Below are 20826 nucleotides of genomic sequence, written 5' to 3'. Positions count from 1 at the left end.
AGAACTCTTCATTACATTTGGGGGGGGGGGCGTTAATGCAGAAAGTGAAACAGACCCCATTTAAGAGGTTCCAGGATTTTTTTTTTTAAAGATGCAACAGTAGGTTTGTTTTGTTGCCTTTAAAAAAAAAAAAAAATCCTCATTTTTGAAGCCAGATAATATAATTTGCCAACACTCTTTTGGGTAAAGAGGAAACCCTGCTGCTTACCCTGATGGGGGCCACTCCCTCTCCTGCTCTTCACCCACCAGACCGAGCACCCCTTAAGCCAGTAGGGGTCTGGGCCAATGGCCCCCCACACCAGGAAAACTGGTGCCCCAGTGTTTCCGTCACAAGCCCCAGCCTGATCTGTTCCTCCCGGGGCCCCTCATATGAGCCTGGGATCCGGGCCTCGCTTCCCAGGCCACCTTCCTAGCTGCGGCGAAGCTGGACCTTGATCAGGAACCCGGGTCAGCAACATGAGCCCCACTTGAGCCGCAAGGCAGGGAAAGGGGAGGTGGCTCAAGAGCAGGCCTCCAAGTAAAAGTCTGTTTGTTCTGTTAGTTCAGAGAACATCCATCCAGCAGGAACCCTGGGCCAGGCCTGTCCAGTCGGGGAGGGTGTTGAGGGGCCTATGTGTGGCTTCGCCAATTCAGGCCAGACTCTCTGATAAGCTGCTGGCAGATTCCAAGTTCATCGGACAACGTGATTTGGGGAGAAGTAAGGGACGCTGGAGAATCACAAATACTGTCCAAGACTGGCTCTTGATGGCTTTCCTTTCACCCCCACCCCCGCAAGGACCCTTCTTCCTCCAGTCCACTTCCGTCCTGCGACCCACCCCCCAGCAGACAACGGCCAGCCAGGCCTGGCCCCAGCGAGGCTGCGTCCAGCCCACGGTCCAAAGCCTGGCTGCCTTTCCGCTATGTGCCAACAGGCCCCTGCAAGCGGCCTTTCAGAAGAAATCACAGAGGGGGAGAAAATAAACTTGTGAAAGTTTAAACGCCACTCAGTAAAGAAAGCCAGACATTCCCACTGAAATTCCCCAAGAATCACAGGTCAGGGGACACTTTTTTTTTCCTTTTCTGTACATCTCGTCCCTGACTGAGTTCTCAGGGCCTGCGATGCCGAGCCACCGGGACACCGGTCGGCCCTGAAAATAAATATTTCATATAAAAGGTCCATTGTCTTTGCTCAGAGACAATTGTTGCTTTTTCTCTCTTCTCGGCTCCGTAACATCAGCAAGCAGGGCCGATGCCATCTGGGGTTCTTTCTTGTTCCGACAAGATGTTTTGAGAAAGGGCAATCTTTCTGGGTCTTCCTGGATGATCAGCTAAGAGATAAAGCTCTCTTAAAGCAAGCATCTTCGTAAAGGCACGTTCGTATGGGGTCAAAGAACAATTAGCTTGTCAGAGTGATGAAGCCCCATCAAACTGCCAACCTGAACTGCAGACAAGGACGACCAGCGGCTGGCGTGGGCACCCTGGACGCCTGGGTCAGAACGTCTGCCCTTGTCTCTCCCTGGTCAGCCCCCCAGGGTCAGCTCCCTTGTGAGTGCCATCCTTGAGGACGTTCCACTCTTAAAAGGTGCCTAGGAAGGGGCACCTCCTCCGTGAGCACGTGCCTAAGCCAAGCCTCCATGACGAGGAGGGCGCTGGCTCGGGAGCTCCTGGTCGTCCACCTTGGAATCACCAAGGTTCACTTTCACTATGGGCGGGGGGGGGGGGGGTGTGTGTCGTGAACGCCCCGGTGTCCTTTCCAACGAAACCAAAACTAGCTTCCCTGTTTCTTAGAAGCTCAAAAATATAATAACAACTAGCAATAAAAATGGCGATTACCATTTACAACGAAGACAATTACAACGACAGCCATTTATGGCGTCCCTGTCACGTGCCCCAACTGGGGTTTGTAGAAATAACCTCGTCTAAACCTTCCCAAGGACCCTCCGAGGCCTGGGCTCTTATTCCTGTTCTAGAGCGTGGACTGCAGTCCCGGGAGGGGACAGGACTTGTCCAGGGCCCCACGGCGAGCCAGGGGCAGGGGGCTGGGTTGGAGCGGCCCGGCCGTGCCCGCACTTGGCAGGGTTACTGCAGAGGCGGCTCTGTGCTCTCTGAACACGCAGAAACGCCCTCCTGAGAACAGCCAGGCGTGCTGGTTTGAAGTTTCCTTGCCTGGTCCGTGGGGCTTCCTTCCTTCCCCGAGCGTTGTCCCTCACCGAGGGCACACGTCGGTCACCCTGGACACCAGGGAACACCTACCCACCCAGGCAGAGAGCCCATCAGGGTGGGCAGAGCCCTTGCGCCCCTCCCTGGGCCCCAAGGGACGCCTTCTCATCAGGCTTCGTCCATGCCAGGATGAAGATGGGAGCAAGTGAGACCCGTTCACGGCATCAAGCACAGCTGGGTGCAGACTCCAGGGACCCGAATGTCCCCCCTGTGGCAAAGCTTCCTGCTGGTCCTGCTGAGCAGAGCAGGATGCTGTCTGTACCTGTTTAGGCAGCAAGGAGACCTGACTGTGGGCGGGGGCTAGTCACCACCACTGCCCGTACTGGGCAGCCGGTGCCACCTGCACCCTGGAAACCCCCCGGGCCAGAATCGGGGGCCTCGAGTGGCCAGAGGTGGGGCATGGCAAAGACTCAGTGCGGTCCAGGGGGCACCCTGGGCCTGGCCCTGGTTGTAAACAAAAACAGGAGTGCCAGGGCCACCCTCCCGCCAGCCCACTGCAGTCCTTAAGACCCTGTCCCCTGCTTAGCACATTCTTCCCCTAAAACCCCACGAGAAAAACCAGGCAGGCGCCAGTTTCATTTTCCGAACTTTGTGTCACCTACACATCCTCAAAAATGCATTTTCTCTGGATGAGACCGCCCCATGTGGTGAGAAGACCGCCCCGCGTGGTGAGAAGACCTCCCCACATAGTAAGAAGCCCCTGGCCGGGACTCGGGTCTCCATGAAGAGTCTCCAGGGTGTCGGGCTGGCCCTAAGGACAAGGACGAAGGCAGGACAGGACGGCGTGGTGCCAAGGCAGGGCCTCCCTCCGTGGGGCCGGCCCGGCTGTTGGCTGTGGCCTCTCAGCCCCAGTGCATCCCCTGTGCTGGGGGCTCACGTGGGGCGGGCACTGGGCCCCTGGAGCTGGATGAACAGTAGCCCCCCGCTGAGTGGCCCTGAGGGTGCCTCCTCGGATGCTGAGGCCTCTCCGTGCTCCCAGTGTCTGGCCCGTGGGCTCTCAGAGGGAGCTACCAACGCCCCTTGTTTTGGGGTCTGCTTTAACCGCGGGGGATGCCCAACAGTCTGAGCAGAAAGCCACACCATGCTTGCCCATCCTGCGCTATACTACGGGTCATCTGTGGACCCAGGAAAATGTCTCCCGCATTTTACAAGCAAGGCCCCAGCGGAACCCGGGCTTTCTGTAATTACTAACCTGTCGCTGCCAACACCACGGCCAGCGTCAGCTCCTGGCCGGAGGGGCAAGCCACCCTCCATTTCTGAGATCAGTCCCCAGTGTCTCTCCCCGCGTTTCAAGGCTGCTAACTGCCTCTGATAAAGTCATAAAGACAAATTCAAAACAGGGCACTGGGGTAAAGGGCGATGGCCTAGCTATAAAGATGGCGAGGATGGCTCTACAGTGGTTCACAGAAGCAAGCCTTCAGCCTCAGGGCCAGGTGGGCAGGACCTTACTGAAACCGGCTCTTCGTTCCTCTGGGTTCTCCTCTCGGTTCTGGAAACCAGGCAGCCCTGGGAGAGGGAGGCATGAGGCAGGCCTGGGCTACGCAGGCCTCTGTCCACGTTCCCGGAAACACAGCCTCTGAGCGCCAGCTCACAGCGCTGGGGAGTTATGGAAACAGGCCCCCCCTCCCCATTATTTTGTGGTCAAAGCACCCCGCAAGGTTGTCCAAACCACATCAATAAGATGAGGCAGGGTAAAGGGGAAATCGCACCTGTGATACGATCATATTAAAAAGCGGGTTTAATCTCCCAGTTATGGGTTTCATTTTAACAGGGTAGGTAACACGCAAGCACAAACGTGCTTCTTAAAAATCCCAAACAGCTAAACCCAACGAACTAAAATAAAATGAACACAGTGCTGCCTACAGAGACGGCCGCGGCCTCTGAAGCCCAACTTTGAAGAAATTAATTTCAGCGTTACCTTAAAACCCTGTAATTACGGCAAACATGCATTCCTTCACCCCTTTCTTGCTCCCCACAAATCCCCCAGGGCTGTGGGCTGGGCCCGTGTGTGACCCATCTATAAAGAGGGATTTATTATGAAAAGTTATGAGTTATTTTTGTTTTATGCCACCATGAACAACAGCATGCACTCAGGGCTTTCACTTCAAGGGCCAGAGCGGCCAGTCCCAGGGCCGCCCTAAACAAGCTCTCCATAAACGCCTGACCAGCAGGGAGAAAATAAAACAAGAAGCAGCACTGATGGTTTAGGAAGTGAATGAAAGATTTCAGTTTTTCAAGAAAGGGCCGTGGCTTCCAAACAACCTTTCAGAACCCCTCTGATCTAAAAACTGTTGTTTTCTCTTTTCCTCGTGTTCTATTTAGGAGGCCTGCTATTTGACGTGTTCAACCAAATTCTCTCTGGCAAATGGCCGGCACACATCTGAGATTAAAAGCTGTATTTCACAAATTCCAAGTTCCAGAATTTTAACGACGGCCATGGAGTTGCTGCAAGCTGGGGCGGCTTCGGGTCCAAGATCAACCTTCCTTCCCAGGTCCCCGGGTCTGCGGAAGGCCTGCCCTACAAAAGGGCTCTTCTTAGAAATCTCTTCATCAATATTTAAATATTCACTAAGTAGCGAAAGTGAGAAATGCACTTACCGTCCTCAAGAGTCGCCTTGAACCCGATCGAGCCTGGGGCGCGCTGGTCTGCAGCTCTGCCCTTGCCGGAGGATCGCGCTCGGACGCAGCCGGCGCTGCGCTATCGCGCCCACGGCTGCACAGGCCCTGGCCCATCGGTCCGAGTTCTGGCTTCCAAAATGATTCTCCCCTTCACGCGGCGAAAGGGGCAAAGAGCAAAGCCATGCCATGTCCCACAACTCTTCCCAGGGCGGGACAGCTCCGGGACGGCGCGGGCGAAGCGCACGGCCAGGCCCCACTCCCTGGGTCCCGCACCGCGCTCCGACCGCGCCGCTCGTCCTCTTCTCGCTCCGACTTCCCCGGGTTGAACGATCGGACCAACCCGCAGAGTGACCCGCAGGACACGGTCTCCACGTCCGCGACCTGCGCCGCGAAGGACCTTTGTCCGGGGCGAAAACGAAAGCGCGCGGGGCCAGGGGCGCCCACGCCCTGCCGCGGAGGTCCGCGCCAGCGCGCCCCGCGACTTTCTCCAAGTTCACGTGCATCCCGGGGCGGGCGGGCGAGCGCCGTGGGCCCGAACTTCCAGCGCCCGGCCGTCGGGCGCGCTGCGGGGCGCGGGCGGTCACCGGACGGCCCGGGGCGCAGGCCCGGGGCACAATGGGAGCCGGCCGGCCAGCGGACCGGCGAGTGAGCGCGGGGACAGCGCGGGCTCGGCCTCCGCGCGGCCGCTCATCGAGCGCGGCCGGGGCGCCGAATGCCGCGGCGGCGGCGGCGGCGGCTGGGCACAGACGCGCCGCGCGCCCGGTGCATGCTAATGGCCGGCGGCCGCGCCATGAATTATTCAGCAGCGGCGCGGAGAGGGCGAGCGCGGCGCGGAGGGCGGCCCGGCCCGCGTGTCCCCCGCCGCCGCGAAGCCGCCGCGGCGACTTCCCAAACTTTCCCCGGTCGGCACCGAGGATGCGGCCCCCGCGGCGCCTCCGTCCCCGCCCGAGCGCGCCGGCCGCGCTTCCCCCGTTGCCGCCTATTTTATGTCTTTTGTCTCGGAGTTGGCACCTGTCCCAGAGAGCGCGTTTCCCTGCCCACCCCTTCGCCGCCGGATCAGGGCGGGGGAGGGGGTCCGGGGGACCTGGAGAGGAGGGGACGGGCGGGGGAAGCGAGGCGCCTACGGCCCCGCAGCCTGGGGGAAACCGCCCGGGGTGGGGGGGGCGGCCGTGCAGAGCTCCCGGGCGCCCCAGTTCCGCGGGGAGATCAGGGCTTCGGCTGTGCCCGGAATACCAACAAGGCCTCCCGGGGCCCCCGGCCGTGCCCGCTGCGGGCAAGGACCCGGCGCGGCCCCTCCCCGACTCCCCCTCCACCGCGCACCCTCCTCCCGGGCCCGGCGCGCGCGGGCGGGGCGGGCGGCGCGAGCCGCGGATTCGCCGCCCGGGCCCCGCGCCTCGCCCCGCAGCCCCGCGTGCGCGCCCCCGCAGGCACGCCGCCCCGGGGGCTCCCCGCCCGCGCGGTCCCGCGGGGCTGGGGGCACCGCGTCGCGGAGACTCATCAGCCTTCGGCTTCGCGCCCTGCGGCCCGTAAGCCCGGGCCCCGGCCAGCCCCCGCCGCCCTGGCACCGAGGCAGCGGCCGGAGCGCGCTCGGCGGCTGCGCTCCGAGGCGCCGGCTGCCATGATTGCGGGCAGCGGAGCGCGCGCGCGCACGCTCGGGCCCGGCTTGGGGACCCGGGGCGGACCGACGGTCCCTGGCCTGACCGCAGCCCAGAGCGCGCGGCGGAGTGGCGGCTAGACCTCCGGCCTCCTCCCTGCGAGGCTAGGGCTCGCCGCGGAGCTCTAGACGAAGCTCTAGGACAGGGCTTGGGATCGCGGGTGGCACCGGGCTTCCCCCAGGGCACGGTGCGCACCAGGAGGAGCCCGCGGCGGCTTGTCCCGACCCTGCCTGCGGGGCTGCGGAAGGGGCGCAGGGTCCAGTGGGGTGGAAGACGAAGTGCAGGGGATCTGGTGCAACGGAGGGGGCAGCGCGCTGTGCCCAGAGATGGGGGCCGCAAGGTGCCTGGCACAGGGGGGCCCTCATGGTGCCCGGAGAAGGCATGGAATGGGCGGGGGCACCGTGCCCGGAGCCGCTGCCCAGCTCCAACCTCTCTCTCTTCCTTCCCCGCAGAAACAACTTCCTGCCACCCCCACCCCCACCCCCCAACCCCCGGCCCAGGGTGCAGGAGCTGCGGGGAGAAGTTCTAGGCCGCAGCTTTGCTATCTCGGGGCCGGACGACGACGCTGCTGTCCCCGGGCCGCGCGGTTCCTGCCCTCGCCCTCTGCCGCAGTCGTGAGCGGGCCGGGGCTCCAGGGTCCGGACCCTGGTTAGAATGACAAGAAGGCCACAGCTGCTTTTTTTTTTTTTTTTGCCTTCTCCGTAGGGGCGCCTGAGTGATTCCTGGCGCTTGGGGACGCAGACACAGGGTCACCCTGCCTGGACCCCATCCCCCTACCCGGGGCATGCCCTCTCTCAGAGCCAAATGGACCTGGTTGTCCCCAGTGCCCGCGACAGGGGCCGGAGAGAAACGAGGCCTCCTGGGCCCCATCCCAGTGTCTCTCTGTGCCTGTCTCTCTCCCCACCCCCCCCACCCCAGCCGGCCTTGGCATTCTAACCAGTGTCCCTTGACGTCACATCTCGCCATCTCTGTCAACCAATTAAAACTTGCCCGTTGTCATAAAAATATATATACTTTTTATGCCATTGGTAAATTCAAAAGTTCCTCGTGGGCCCTGCTTCCCAGGAAACTTCATTCCACAGTGGACTGCCCAGGCAGGGGGTACCCGCCATGGTGCCAGGCTGGGCTGGGGCAGGCGGAGCAGCTCAGGCCAGGGCCTCCCTTGCCCACCAACCCACCTAGGAGGCTCCCTAGGCCCACCCTGACCTTGGCATTGAATCGTGCTAGACACACACACACATGACTGCCACCACCGCATGACATATACGATGTGGGGAGGAGGAAGGGAAGGAGGAGGGAAATAGGATGGATTAAGAAATCTTCCAAAATTACTTTCTTGTGTGTTAGAATCTTCCTAATGGCCTCTTCTTTGTAGGGACAGACATTCCACCCCCCACCCCGATCCCCAGCCATGAGAAAATTCAGTTTTAGAGAGTGGAGTGGAAATGTTTTCTGGTTAATCTTTTCACCGAAACCCTGACCAACTTTCACTTTCTACGGCTGCTGACACCAAGAGAGAGGGCCCAAGCTGGGGTGGCTCCACGATGGGGTGGGTTTTGCTCCTGCTCCGAGGAAGGTCCGAGGTGACCCTTCCCAGCTTCCAGGGCTGTGGGGTCCCCTTGGGAAGCCCAGGAATTCTGTGCTCCCCTTCCTCAGAAAAGGACTCCCAGCAGCCGTAGCCACGTTCCAACAAGACGGCAGGAAAAACCAATCTCTCCTTAGCGCAGTCCTTTATAATTTTCTCCACTATGACAGTTCCCAGCCCTGACCAGGACATGTGGGGGAAGAGGGCACATTCCCACGAGATGAGCACTGCAAGGCGCCCCCGCCCAAGCCACACAGACCCTGCCGTCACCCCCTCCTGCTCTGGCCACACCAAGGAAGAACCCGACCACTAACTGCCATTATAAAGTCCCCCTTTCCCCATCTTTACTGTATGGTTCAACTCCTTTATAAAAAACATATTAAAGACATTTTGTGGTTTAGCAACTTGGGGACTCTAGAGCAACAGAAATGCCTCAGAAACCAGGCTGGATACAGAGACCTAAACACTGGACGTACCGGGCCCTTTTAATACCAAATCTCTGTTTTTCCAAAATAATGAGCAAGCTTGGTAAGGACCAAATGGAGATTTTGAAAATAAATATCTGGTGACTCTTCTCACGGAAAACCATTCCCAAGTGCAAACTCCAGAAAGGCTGCATACCTTTGAGATAAATTCACACACACACACACACACAGACAAATACTATAACCAATACATTCAACCACCACGCTATAATCTATTTATAATCACTCTCCTAAACACTATAAATATTATAACTAATGTGATATATGTTGTGTGATTAAATGGGTGGATTAAAACACTGAATTTAAAAAGCCACAAAGAAAAAGATTATCTTCCATTATGCCACTTACAAGTCTTGTTCCATTGGCACAAATACCGATTTGACAACTATATCATTATGAAGGCAATGACTAAATGCCAAGATATTAGCTTTGTAATTTTCACCTGAAATCATTGTATAATCGTACTGGCTTGCTAATCTTTTTATTAGCTGTTTTTTTTTTCCTTGCTCTCACACACAGTAATAAGTTAATTTTTCCTCCTCCCAATTTTTATTTGGTAAAACAAGAAATTGGGTGAGTCAGAATAATATTCAAGAACACACACTTTTTTATCCTCTCTATACTTGGCAAGGATTTACAAATAATTTGGTTGCAAATTCAGAAATCAAATTCTGCTTTACGTAAGGAAAATAACAGCATTCCTGTTGTTCTGTTGGGTATTTTTTAAGGTTTCAGGTTTGTAAAGTCTTTTTCCAACTCGCTATCATATTGGATTATTCAAAGTAAATAAATTTTAAAAGGGCGCTCACATTAGCAAAGAGGAAGCATGGAAATTGACTTTGTTGGGTGAATATTCTGATGAACAGCTTTCTTGGAGGAAGAACCTGGCCTCTTGCTTGTGGGCTGCACCATGCCCGTGGTCAGATATTTGAAAAATAAGTCATAGGAGGGCTCTCGCTATACCAGGATGTTTATAGTATCAGCCTTATACAGTTATTTTTTCCTGATTTCTCCCAAGATGTGCCTAATGGGAATGCGGCCGGCCACTTCCTGCCGTGCCCAGCACAGCTTTCGGCCACAGTCCAGCCTCGCAAGGCCGGGTCGCTTGAGTTTGGTTTCCCTGTTCTTAACCTAGCGACACTTAATACTTTAAAATTTTCGGTGTCCAAAGCATTAGCAGGACTTGGTAAACAGATGCATTTAATCTAATTAAAGTAAGCAGGATGGAGTGTGAGTGAAAACTTACATGTTCACTTGGGTTTTAGACGTTCGACTTGCCCACCCCAAGGCTCTGATGCTTTAAAAACTAGCCCAGTAAACCGGAGGTGGCCAGTTTGCGGCCGCTCGTGGGTCAGATGCCACCCTTCCAGTCATCCCAGACAGTGCCCTTTTGGGCAGCCTCTGCAGAGCTCTGGGCACCGTGCGGAAAAGCAGCCCTGGCTCCCTGTTTTCTTTTCCCGTTTGCCTTTGTCACAGAGCAGTTTGTAGGTTTGGGATTCCATTTTGATCCATCTATTTCGTAATAACTTGTACCCTTGCTTTCTGAAGACTTCATTTTAACTCTCAATTATTTACCTGCAAACCTGTTAGCTTCAATTTACCTTAGGTAAGCTTTTTTTTTTTTTTTTTTTATAGAGGGGACAGAAGCCTTCAGGTGAGTAAAACAGTATGGTCTCAAGGTGGTTAAGGAAAAGTGAGCAAGTATCCATAGAAAGGATTCTTTCCTTCCAAACGTAAAGAAGCATTTTTCAGAACCTTTTGCTTTAGGTTACTTGGTTTTTGAGTTAACGAACAATAGAAAGGAACTCTGGGCACGGGACAAGCATCTCTGAGGGACAGAGCACAGGGCAGGATACTGCATTGGTAGCCAGCCCTCGTCCCCACAAAAAAAGCATGCTGGCAGGGCACTTCTGTGTTTTCTTTCTTTTTTAAAAAAATATACACACACAAAGAACAGACTCGGTGTGCCCGCTTCCGACAGCGATGCGCGGCTGACGGGCGGAGCGCCACACCACGCAGCCACCTGTCTGGTCAGAAAGCTTCTGTGAGTGGCTGTTTCATCGTATTAAACACACTTTGGAAATCTACATGTTCACGTCCGTAATGTCACCTGTGCGTGTGTATCAAAAAAGTCTATTAACCCCGAGGCCATTCTTTAAGGAGTTAATATTTTTCAATTAAAAGGAGAGCATCCAAAACCTAGAAGTCTAAAATAAGTGTGTGTTCGATCATGGATATAAATATGTGAATATACTGTATATAATACATATGTGTTAGTATGAGAAATTTCCTCTTACCAATGAGAAATTACAATGCATCTTTTCCATTCCAAAATAGTAAGAAGCACAAATCAGAAAATACGAATTAAAGAAGATGGGCCAGTATCCCTGGTTATATATGCATGTTTCAAATGCCAAAGCTATATTCCTGGCTTCCTATAAGGAATGAGAAAAAGCACAGCACAAACTAAATTTTTTAAAACATCAAAATTACCTTTCAAAAAGATGTGGGTGATGAATTTATGTATTTAGGTTGCTCAATTCTGCAATTTCTAAAATGGAATCATCATAAATTGGGAAATTAACATTTTTCTAAAGAATTTATTGTGTGGCTCATAGCAATTTTTTTTTTTTTTAGCAATTAAAGATATATTAGAATTTGAACTGTAACAGTTTCTGGTAGAAGGAGGTACTAATTTCCACAAGAACTAAAAGACATCAGAAAATCTGAAAAGAATTTCACTCCCTCAGTTTTCAAGGAATGCCTTCCTTTCATGGTTGAAAAGTATCGATTTTTTGGAAGTACTTTTCATATCTTATCAATACTTTGTAGGAGTCTGATAGTCATTATTAGTCATTATTCTTTTAGAATTATATCTAAGCAGAATTTAGCAATTAAGAATTGAAAGTAATTTTTAAAACTGTCAAATGTTTATTTTTTTTTAGTTTAAATAATGCTGAAATGCTAATGAAGATCATTATCGAATTCTTTTTCCTCCCCACAGACAAAATGGGAATTTTAATATCATTTTTTAGTCCTTCAGTGAGCTAGATAAATTATAACCCGTCTAGAATAAAGAAAAAAAGAAAGGAAAAAACCCTGATTTAGAATTCAGATGGTTTACTGCTAAATTGCAAGGCATAGCAGGAACTTGTTTTTTAAATAAAGATTTCACAGATTACATCTTTAAAATGACTACAGCAAGACCTAAACTGCCCACAAAATGAATCCATACAGAAAGAAGGACTTAGGGAATGGGAGTGTCAATTACAAATTGTTTGAAATTTGACCACACTGGTCTTATTTATTGAAATATTCCCATTTTTTTTTTAAACTCTAACATGATTTCACACAGCACAAGTACTTCACCTTATGCATAATGACAGTTTCATTTTCCTGACTATGTATAAATATTATAGTTTTTAGATCTGGTTAACAGAAAGATAATATTAAGGTTGGATTTTTCACATATGCCCTTTCTATAAAAAGTGAAAAAATGTCTCACCTAAATTTATCACTGCAAGACAAGATAATATTTAATGGCTGCAAAATAAAATACTAAAAAAGAAAGTCAGTGCTTTTGTTCTGTTTTGTTTCTTGCTATTTATAGAGCAACTTTTGGTGTAATTCCTAATTTTAAAGAAACACGAAGTTCATTTTTTTTTTTTAACCAAAAGAAAGAGGTCATGTAAGCAATCAGACAGTGGATGATATTAGACTTGAAAATAAGGGTCTAAATAATTTTTACATGATGAACATATATTTTTTAGATATATTTGAAAACAACCAGAGATGTGGACAAGCGTTTTCACGGCTGTGCCTGGCTTCCAACGATGTTCAGAGAGAGGGATTTTCAACTCCCGTCAATGTAGTTGCTAACGTTTCAGCCATTCACCCGTTTTTCACCTCTGTATTCTAAACAAGCTACAAGATTCTGCTTCCAAAGTCCTTCCCAGACTCGGCGTCTGAGGGGAGACTGTGGACGCAGGCACGGCCACCTCCTCCTCTCACTCACAACCTCTCCGAGATTGGCAGTCTCTCACACACACATTTCTAGGAGGACCCCAAGGCTCACCGGCAAACTTCTTGCGCTGGGAAAAAACTTCTCAGCGCACACCTGGATCTACAGATTCGGAAAAATTAACCAGCTGTAGCCAAAAGCCAAAACACTCAACCACCCGAACACAGCCTGCAAGAAACACAGAGCTCTTTGACGTGACAAGAAGACTTATAAATAAAATAGCTCCAAGGCAGACAGGCTGAACGAGCCTTTCAAGACAGCCTGTCGCTGCCTCAAACTTGAATATTAGAACATTAAAACATTGGCAGCATGAAGATAATATCCTGGGACGTGTGCATGTGCGTGCACACGCGTGGACTCCCATGTATGTGTGTGTGTCCACGTGTACGTGTGTGTGTAGGGACATCGGTTTTGCGGCTCTTACAGCTTGTGAGCTCCCCTGAGGTCCTGGTGGCCAGCGCTGAGCCCAGAGGAAGGGCAGGCCCTACCTGTATTTTTGGGGGGATCACTCGTATCACGACACATGTGCAAACACCAAAAGCCAGTGAAAACATAACCTGCTGTAGGCATGAAGGACAGACCTCAGATATAGAAAAACTTTCCCCGTAATTAAAAAAAAAATTGTGTTTTGTGAATGGGAAACCAAGCTGACCTCATTCGGCATAGTCAGGACTAAAGCGGCCAGGCCAGCTTCGGGCAGCGCGGCTAGGGCCCGGGGCCGGGGCGTGTTCTCCGGCCTGTAGCTCTGAAGCTGGGTGAGCCTGATCCCTCACAGAGGAGGTCAGGCTGGGGTTCACGCCCCAAATATCACTACCTAAGCCAGGCTGGGTGAGGCTGCAGACAGAGCCGTGGACCCTGGGATGAACGTGCCCAGGCACTCGGTAAAGATGCCAGGAAGAGGAGGGTCTCCAAAGCATGCAGTCCAATCCTCCAAATTGGGGACCATCTTGCTGACAGGATTGAAGGCCTTGAGGGCACCAGGATGCTTCGTATCTTGTCCAGACTCTCCCCACGCGCAGCCCACAGCCGGCTCGCATCACCTCACAGGGTTTTTGATACAGTTCAAATCAACCAAAGCACCCCAAGCATTTAGTCAGTGCCAGGTATCACAAAACAGTTTCAGAAAGCAACAACTCAAAGTGAAGATTTTTGCTAAGGTAGCAGGATAGTATTTCGTGTGAGTGTGTAGCAAGCATCTCGTCACTTACAAGGCGAGTTCCGAACCCCGTCCCACGTGATCCTCACAGCCCGAGTGGCAGACAGAACAAGAATGGTCAAACCTCCTTAAAAACGAGAGAAACTGAGGCACACGTGGCTGGAACAGTGACTCTGGCCCAGCGTCGCAGAGGCCACACACACTGCTTCGTTATTTTTGCTTTTTCTTTTTTAACAGAAAATATCACCGCCACCCCTTCACACTCATGCACACTCAGGCTTTTATATATATGTGTGTGTGTGTATATATGTATATATATGTAAGAACAGTTCCCAGGAAAAACAGAGCTCCATTGAAATCTGGGTCCCAGGACTGCCTTAGCTGGCCAGCTTGGGCAATCTCCCGCCTTCCACAACCAGCTCTGGTCATCTGAGGCGTCCACCCTTCCCCGCCAGGTGCATCACCCTCAAAGCTGGGCTGGACCAACCGACATCCTGGTGTAAAATCGCACCCGAGCTGGGCCTGCCAGAGTCCTTGGAACAAAGCCGCCTCGCCTGAGCTGAGGGGTCAGAGTGCCCCCTGTTCACCATCCCTTTTGCTGGGGTGCCAACACCCCACAACCAGAGACTCCCCCACCACACAGCCAGGAAAGCGCCGAGCCCCCACCCAAGCCTTCCTTGGCTTCCGGCCCTCTGTGAACCCGGCAGGTCCCACCCCGTAGTCTCAATGTAAAAGGCCAAACGGGTGACGAGGACGGCCTGAGAGAACCTCAAAGCGAGCATCCCTAATGACCGGCTCCCCGTGGAGAGGCTCCAGGGGCAGCTCTTTTCTGGAGGGGTGGCCAAGGTCCCGTGCCCAGATGCCAGCGGTCTGCAGGGGCACATGCGTTCCCGTCAGATGGTTCCTGCTTCTCAGAAACGGGAAAGCACGGGGAAACGGCCACAGTTGGGGAGGGGCCAGGACCACAGGGAAGGGGTAAAGAAAGAGGGAACCAGCTTCATTTGGGAAATGGTTGGACTGAAGGTGACGCCAGCAGGGCCAGTCGCCATGGTGTTGCCCTCTCCAGCAGAGACCTGCACCACGGGGAGAAGCTTCCTTAAGCGCCTGCCTCCTCCCGGGGCTCCTGGTACACGCTGACCCCACCAGATCACCCTCAGGACAGCAGGTCTTCCCCCAAAGCCAACTTCCATCTCAGAATATTGCACCCCACAAACGACCAGCTCAGAAACAAACTCAGCATTTTATAGTTTCCTCGGCAAAGCCAGGTGAACAAAACCCACAGAACACAATGAGGCACAGGCCAGAGGGTCTGGCTTGGCCAAGAACTTGAAGCCTCCGCCCTGTTCATTTTCAAAGGCAAAGTCTTCCAAGACTCCTTCCACTTGCTTTCTTTTTACACTTAATTACAAGAAAACAGGCTTAAAAAAGAAAAAAAGACAAAACGTTTAAAAATTTTTGAAAAAGGTTACAAGGCGCTAAGTCTCAAAAGCTGCTTGGGATAAAAATTATAACCCTGTCCAGCATTGGAGGAAAAAACAAAGAACGCAGGGGACAACGCTCAAGCTGAGTGTCACCTCAACTCCTTCAGCACGTCCTGCCTGAGGGTTCACCTGGACCTGCCGGGGCCTCCGTAAGGCAGTGATTTGGAGGAGAAGGCAGGGCTGGGAGGGGTGGGGCCCGCATCCCAGAGCAGAAGCGTCGGAAGGTCCCTGTGTCCCCGCTGAGGACTCTGGACTAGGCCCTCCTGGAGCACCTCTGCTTTTCCGACGGCAGGATGCCCAGAGAAACCGAGGCGGGCAGAAAGGAAAACTTGGCACCGCAGACCCTCCTCCGCACCTCGGCGGGCGGCTTGCCGTCCCTAAAGGCCCTGCCGAGGCGCCTCCAGCCGGGCGCCGGCTGGACCGGGCTGCGGCCGCCTGGGGTCCGTCGTCGAACCGGCGCATCGGCGACCTGGGCGGGCAGTGGGGGCCGGGGCTATTCTCCTCCGGGCGGGTCCGCACGGCCCTGAGGCTGGGCGGCCTCGTGCGCCTCCTCCGGGCGGGGCCAGGGCCGGGCAGATCTGGGGCCTGGGGTCCGCATCGGGTGGGGAGCGGGGCGGCGGCCGGGTCCACGTGGCTGGGGGTCCTGGAGTCAGTCCGGGGCGGGTCCGGCAGGCAAGGATCTGGGTCCGAGCAGGGGTCCGAGCGCCCGCCGGAACGGATGCGCGCCAGGGTCCCCAGGGCCGGGGTCGGAGGGCCTGTCCGAGTCCAGGTCCGAGGCGGGGCCGGGGTCGCGGCGGCGGCACGCGCCCCAATTAGCCGCGGGCTGGCGGCGGGGCGGCCCCATTGAGGGCGAACAAAGGGCGCGACCCTGGGGTCAGGGAGTCGCGGGCCGCCGGCCGCTGCCCGGTGGGCCCGCCTTGTTTACTCTGCCCGAGCGAAGCGCACAATATAGTGACTAAAGCGGATTAGAGGGTCGCGCCCCGGAGGCCCCGGGACCTCCCAGCCGGGCGCCTCCCCACCAGCCCTTCCCCGGGTCCTCCGCCGCCTGGGCCGCCCTGACCGGCGCAACCGGCGGGGATACGCAGGCCGCGGGTCAGCGCGCGCGGGCGGCCATCCGAGGGGCCCCGGGGCCCGGCTCACCTGCGCCCCGTGGCGGCCCGGGAGGGGGTCACTCTGGGAACCGCCCGCCCCTCCACCGGGCCTTGTAAACCAACCTCGGGCAGGGAGTCATCGATTTCCCGACCCTTTCCAACACTGCTGGTCCGGGGAATTCATTTAATTCATTTTATGGGACAGCAAATGGCACTTGCTTGAAGGCTGATGTTTTTAGATGCAAACACGGACAGAGTTTCTCAGGTCACACCATCCTGCAGCGTGAGGGTTAAAAAAGAAAATGCCCTGCCTCTTGTCTGGGCACAGAGATGCACCGCCCAGCAGCAGGTGACTTAAGGCTGCAGAATAACATACATTTTAAAAATAATATGTTGAGGTAGAGAAGTCCTGGGAAGTACAAGCTGGGGGGAAAAATCACCTTTTCTTTCTTTCTTGTAAAAGAAAGCACATGAGTGTATAAATAAACCCTAAGATTTCCACCCAACGACCACAGTGTATCATCTGGCATGCTGAATTCAAGATCTGTGTTCTCCAGATAGGAACTTGCAGGATCTTTTTAATCGCCCTCACAAAACAAGCAATAGGAGCAGAAAGCACAAACTCAAAATCAAGCAGAGTCTAACCATGGTGGGGGCGGGGTGGGGAGGAGGTCATTGGACCAAACATCCAAGAATAAGAACGCCTTTCCCCCACTTCTTGATGCTGTTGTTTATGGGGACAAAAATACTTCTTAAGTTCAAACAAAATCCTAGTTGACATTTTTATGCCTTAGCTGTTCAAGTATATATGTTTCACTAGGAAACTCATATAGGATTTGATTAATAAGCTATCAACATACAAATCTTTTATAAGAGAACGAATACTATTTACTGACTATACATATTTGTTGACCTAACGAATATTTCTGCGACATGCCATCTATCCACAACTATTGAAGGAAAATATGCCATTTGTCTAGATTTCTACTCACAAAACTTTAAAAATGATTTTTCCTTTCTTATAAAAATACCACATGTTTAGAGAAGGCACAGCCTAATCTAAAACATAAGTAATTAAAAAGTAAAATATGAAGATAGACATTTTAGAGATAATTTTAGTAATAAGAAGTATAAATAATCCAAGTCTAAAATACAGGGGAAAAGGAAAAGTCACCTATATGCCATTATGTAGAAAATAATATTCAGTTGCATTTCCTTCCCAACAGTGAACATATGCATACAATATTAATGCATAATTTACATACATATTTACTGTTTGGGAAATATTGGCTCCCATATGTCCCTACGCGCTGACAAACTCTTTGTCAACAGTATTTTAACAGTGACATAATTAATATTCCATTATACTGTTAAGTGATAATTCACCCCAGAACTCCCTATTATTATTACAAGAACTTCAGTTCTTGCTAGTATTTCCGTACCCTAACTAACACTATGACCAATGACCTTGCCTGTGAAGTTTGTCTGCGGTATGGGTTGTTAACAAATCTCTTCATGATCCATTGTTAATCTGACGTTGAAGCCACAGCGTTATCTGAGGGGGTCAAGACAGAGCTACGGAGACTTGACGGTAGCAGCAATGAACTCACAAATTCTGGAACTTTCGCCTGATGGGTTTGTGGGACCAGCTGAGGCACATGCCTGATTGCAACACAGCGTTTGGGAACTGTGCCCTTGCATGAAAGCTCTGGCCTCTGTGTGCCTACCGAGTCACTTGGCACTAACCGCCATCCACTTGGTGAGTTTAGGTCAGGACCAGAGAGCTGAATACCTTGGAAACATTATCTCAACAGCTCTGTCGAAATTTTGCACATCTGAGGAGTGCTTTGGCCCGAGGTGCTTTCTTTGGGAGAATTCAAACCTCAGGCCCGCTTTTCAGCACTGCCTGCCGCGGGGTGCCTGCCGTCCTCCCACGACCCAGCCCTGATCAGCTCGGAGGAGGCCCGGCCGAGCTGCTGGCCATCACCACCATGGGCACCGTGGGAGGCTGTGTTTTCGGCCGCTTGCCTCTTGTCCCCGAGGCCCTAGGAGAGGCTGGGCTGTGCCCTGGGGCCTCGCTGGCGGCCTGGCCTTCTGCTGACACGGCTCCCAGGAGGGCAGGGGAAGGAGCCCCGGGACCACAGAGCCGAGGTCTTCTCCCCAAACACCAGGACCTGCGTGAAGGAGGTGGCCTGGAGCTGGGCGCTGCCACCGGAAAACAGAAACACAAAGAGGCCAGGTGGCCCCAGCCCAAAAGTGCCGTGGAGCCATCAGAAAGTAGATGCTACGACTAGGCAGAGAAGACAGGCTTGAAGGAAATCTGTGGACATGTGACCAGAGCTTCCATGGGTGCTGAACGATTTCTCCCTGTCGTGCCTTTTCCTGCATCTTCCAATTATTGCTTTCAAAATAGAAAGGGATCCTATTGCTAATACAACTATTATAAGTCCAACCGACAGAATTCATCTTAAGACTAAGATAAATGATTACTACTACTCAGGGGTTGAACATAAACAATAAGAACCATACGCTGTTGCCAGGCAAGTTTTCAGGGTGATAATGCTGGGTCGCGTGTCTCTAGCACTTTGCCCTTTAGAGAAACGCTTTCAAACAGAAAATGAAAGCCGGCAGCCTTGCTATGCAAATACTGGCCACCGTGTGATTAATTCTCACAACAACCCTTGACAGGGAGCAGGGAAGGACACCTTCCTCCTCTTCAATTTGGGAGACTCAGGGGTGGAAGAGCCAAGTTAAGAGCCCCAAGATTTGAATGGAGGCTCAGAGTCGCCGCCCCCCTCCCCACCGCCCCCACCCTACTGTCCCTCTGGCAGCTTCTGGGCCTCCATCTTAGCACCTTCCTGCAGGGGAGATATTTTTCCCAAGGATCCAGTGTGTTTCCCGTTTTTTCCATTATTTTTCCTCATTACTGGAGGTGGTGCCTATGGCCGGGGCGGAACTGCAGTGAATGAAGATTGTGTTGGGTTTGCTCGAAAACAATAGTATTTGCACAGGATCCAATTATCTCGAGAGGTGTGTTGCAGCGAAGTGGCCTGGCAGAGGTGTGACAGCGTCTCAGAAAGGCAGGGGCTGTCCTGTTTTCATATGATGACACTATAGCTGAACGCCGCACTCCTCCTGGGAGGGAAAAACATGCCTGTGCCCCTCTGGGGCTCGAGTTCACCCCGAAGAACTCTCTCTGCCTGCGTGGGCACACGCCTTTCCCTATCGGACTTTGTTGAAGTGGGCCATTTCCAGCCCCTCGATAACAACGGATGGGAGCAAATCCATAAATCAAATACATTTGATCTTTGGTGTCTTTCTTTCAAAGGGAGTTAAAAGGCAAACCAGAATGCTGTTTTCTACTCTAAAAGGCAATTTCTAAATTTGGATTTTGAAAAAAAAAAAAAAAATTTTGTACTCCAGCTTGAAAATCCAGTGGCCCTCAGAAGGCAAGTAAGCTATACCACTCTGTGTGAAAATCATCTTAACTGGTTTAAAATACATCAGAACGAAAGGGTGTGAGCTGACCATGAGTCTCCCATCACGTACGATCTGAGAGCAGAGGTGGGCTGTGTGCTCCATCCTGAGAGCGGGCTGGGCCCAGAGGCCACGGTCAGTGATCTTTAAGAGAGAGTCACCAACATCAGAGGGGCCAAACAGGTCCAAGCTTGTGATATTCCAAAGCCATCCTCAATTTTTAGATAAGGTTTAAGTGATACAATAAATAAATTACAAAATGTCACCCACGGGTAAGGTGAATACATCGGAGACATCTATTTCCTCCAAGAAAAAACGTCTGGCTCTTGGCTTTTTAAGCTGTCAGGAGATGGGCACATTTTCACAGGACCCTTTCTTTTACTTCCCCTTGTTAACCAGGGCACAGCAAACCATCTCTGCCTTCTAAAATAAAAACACATGCACTTTAATTTCACAAAGAAAAGCCAACATGCAGAATCTCTGCACAGATCATTTTTAAATTAAAGAGAGACAGGGGAGACTGTTAACTGTGTTTTATACCTTTTGTGTGTGGGGGGGGCAGTTACCTTCTCCACGTGTTAATAATTTAACTGTCAAATCACAACAAACAGCTAATTCCATTTCTGAGATGCCAGGATTGCAACCTACAAGGGGAGATTTTAATTGTAACTGCTAAATAGCAAATGCTGACAGAAGTCCTGTTTTCAATCCCCAGACAAGGCTGGGACATGACTAATTTATTTTATCTTATCCATCTATCTGTGCACAGGATTAAAATATTTATATCAGTCTGTTCACTTTAAAACATGCAGTGCAGGCACCAGCTTCAGGGCCACTCCTTAATTTTTCACAGTTTTGGCTTTTCATTGTTTCCAGAAACGCACATTCCCTGCGTGGCAAATACTCTCAAATGCTGATGGGATCTTTAAGTCACAAGGACCCAGTCCCAGAGCCACACAAATGCCCCTGGCCACGCTGACGGCGACAGAGCTGTCCTGACGCCTCTGTCCCTGGAGATGCCAACGGAATCACGCAGGCCTGAGCCCAACTTCGAGAG

The 20826-nt window shown here is 52.4% G+C and overlaps 1 protein-coding gene across 1 annotated transcript; it reads right to left on the bottom strand.

Moving 5' to 3' along the window:
• Positions 1 to 4580: 4580 nt before the first annotated feature.
• Positions 4581 to 15663, bottom strand: LOC133248794 (collagen alpha-1(I) chain-like). Its single transcript, XM_061419097.1, has 5 exons — positions 15557 to 15663; positions 14435 to 14590; positions 13217 to 13325; positions 4798 to 6983; positions 4581 to 4717 (listed from the first exon to the last, which is right to left on the bottom strand). Exons 1-4 carry the CDS (start codon positions 15661 to 15663, stop codon positions 4803 to 4805), a joined length of 2553 nt encoding a protein of 850 aa, XP_061275081.1. The 3' UTR covers positions 4581 to 4717; positions 4798 to 4802.
• Between the last annotated feature and the right edge of the window lie 5163 nt (positions 15664 to 20826).

The sequence above is a fragment of the Bos javanicus genome, chromosome 5, assembly GCF_032452875.1.
Source record: "Bos javanicus breed banteng chromosome 5, ARS-OSU_banteng_1.0, whole genome shotgun sequence".
Taxonomy (NCBI): Eukaryota; Metazoa; Chordata; class Mammalia; order Artiodactyla; family Bovidae; genus Bos; species Bos javanicus.
This window is presented reverse-complemented; position numbering and strand designations above follow the sequence as displayed.

Coding starts and splice junctions, on each gene's coding strand:
- LOC133248794 (XM_061419097.1), bottom strand. CDS start 15,663: ATGCGCCGGTTCGACGACGGACCCCAGGCGGCCGCAGCCCGGTCCAGC. Junction 14,591..15,556: donor ACGGCAAGCCGCCCGCCGAG/GTGCGGAGGAGG, acceptor GTGCCCCTGCAG/ACCGCTGGCATCTGGGCACG. Junction 13,326..14,434: donor TTTTACATTGAGACTACGGG/GTGGGACCTGCC, acceptor GTGAGGGATCAG/GCTCACCCAGCTTCAGAGCT.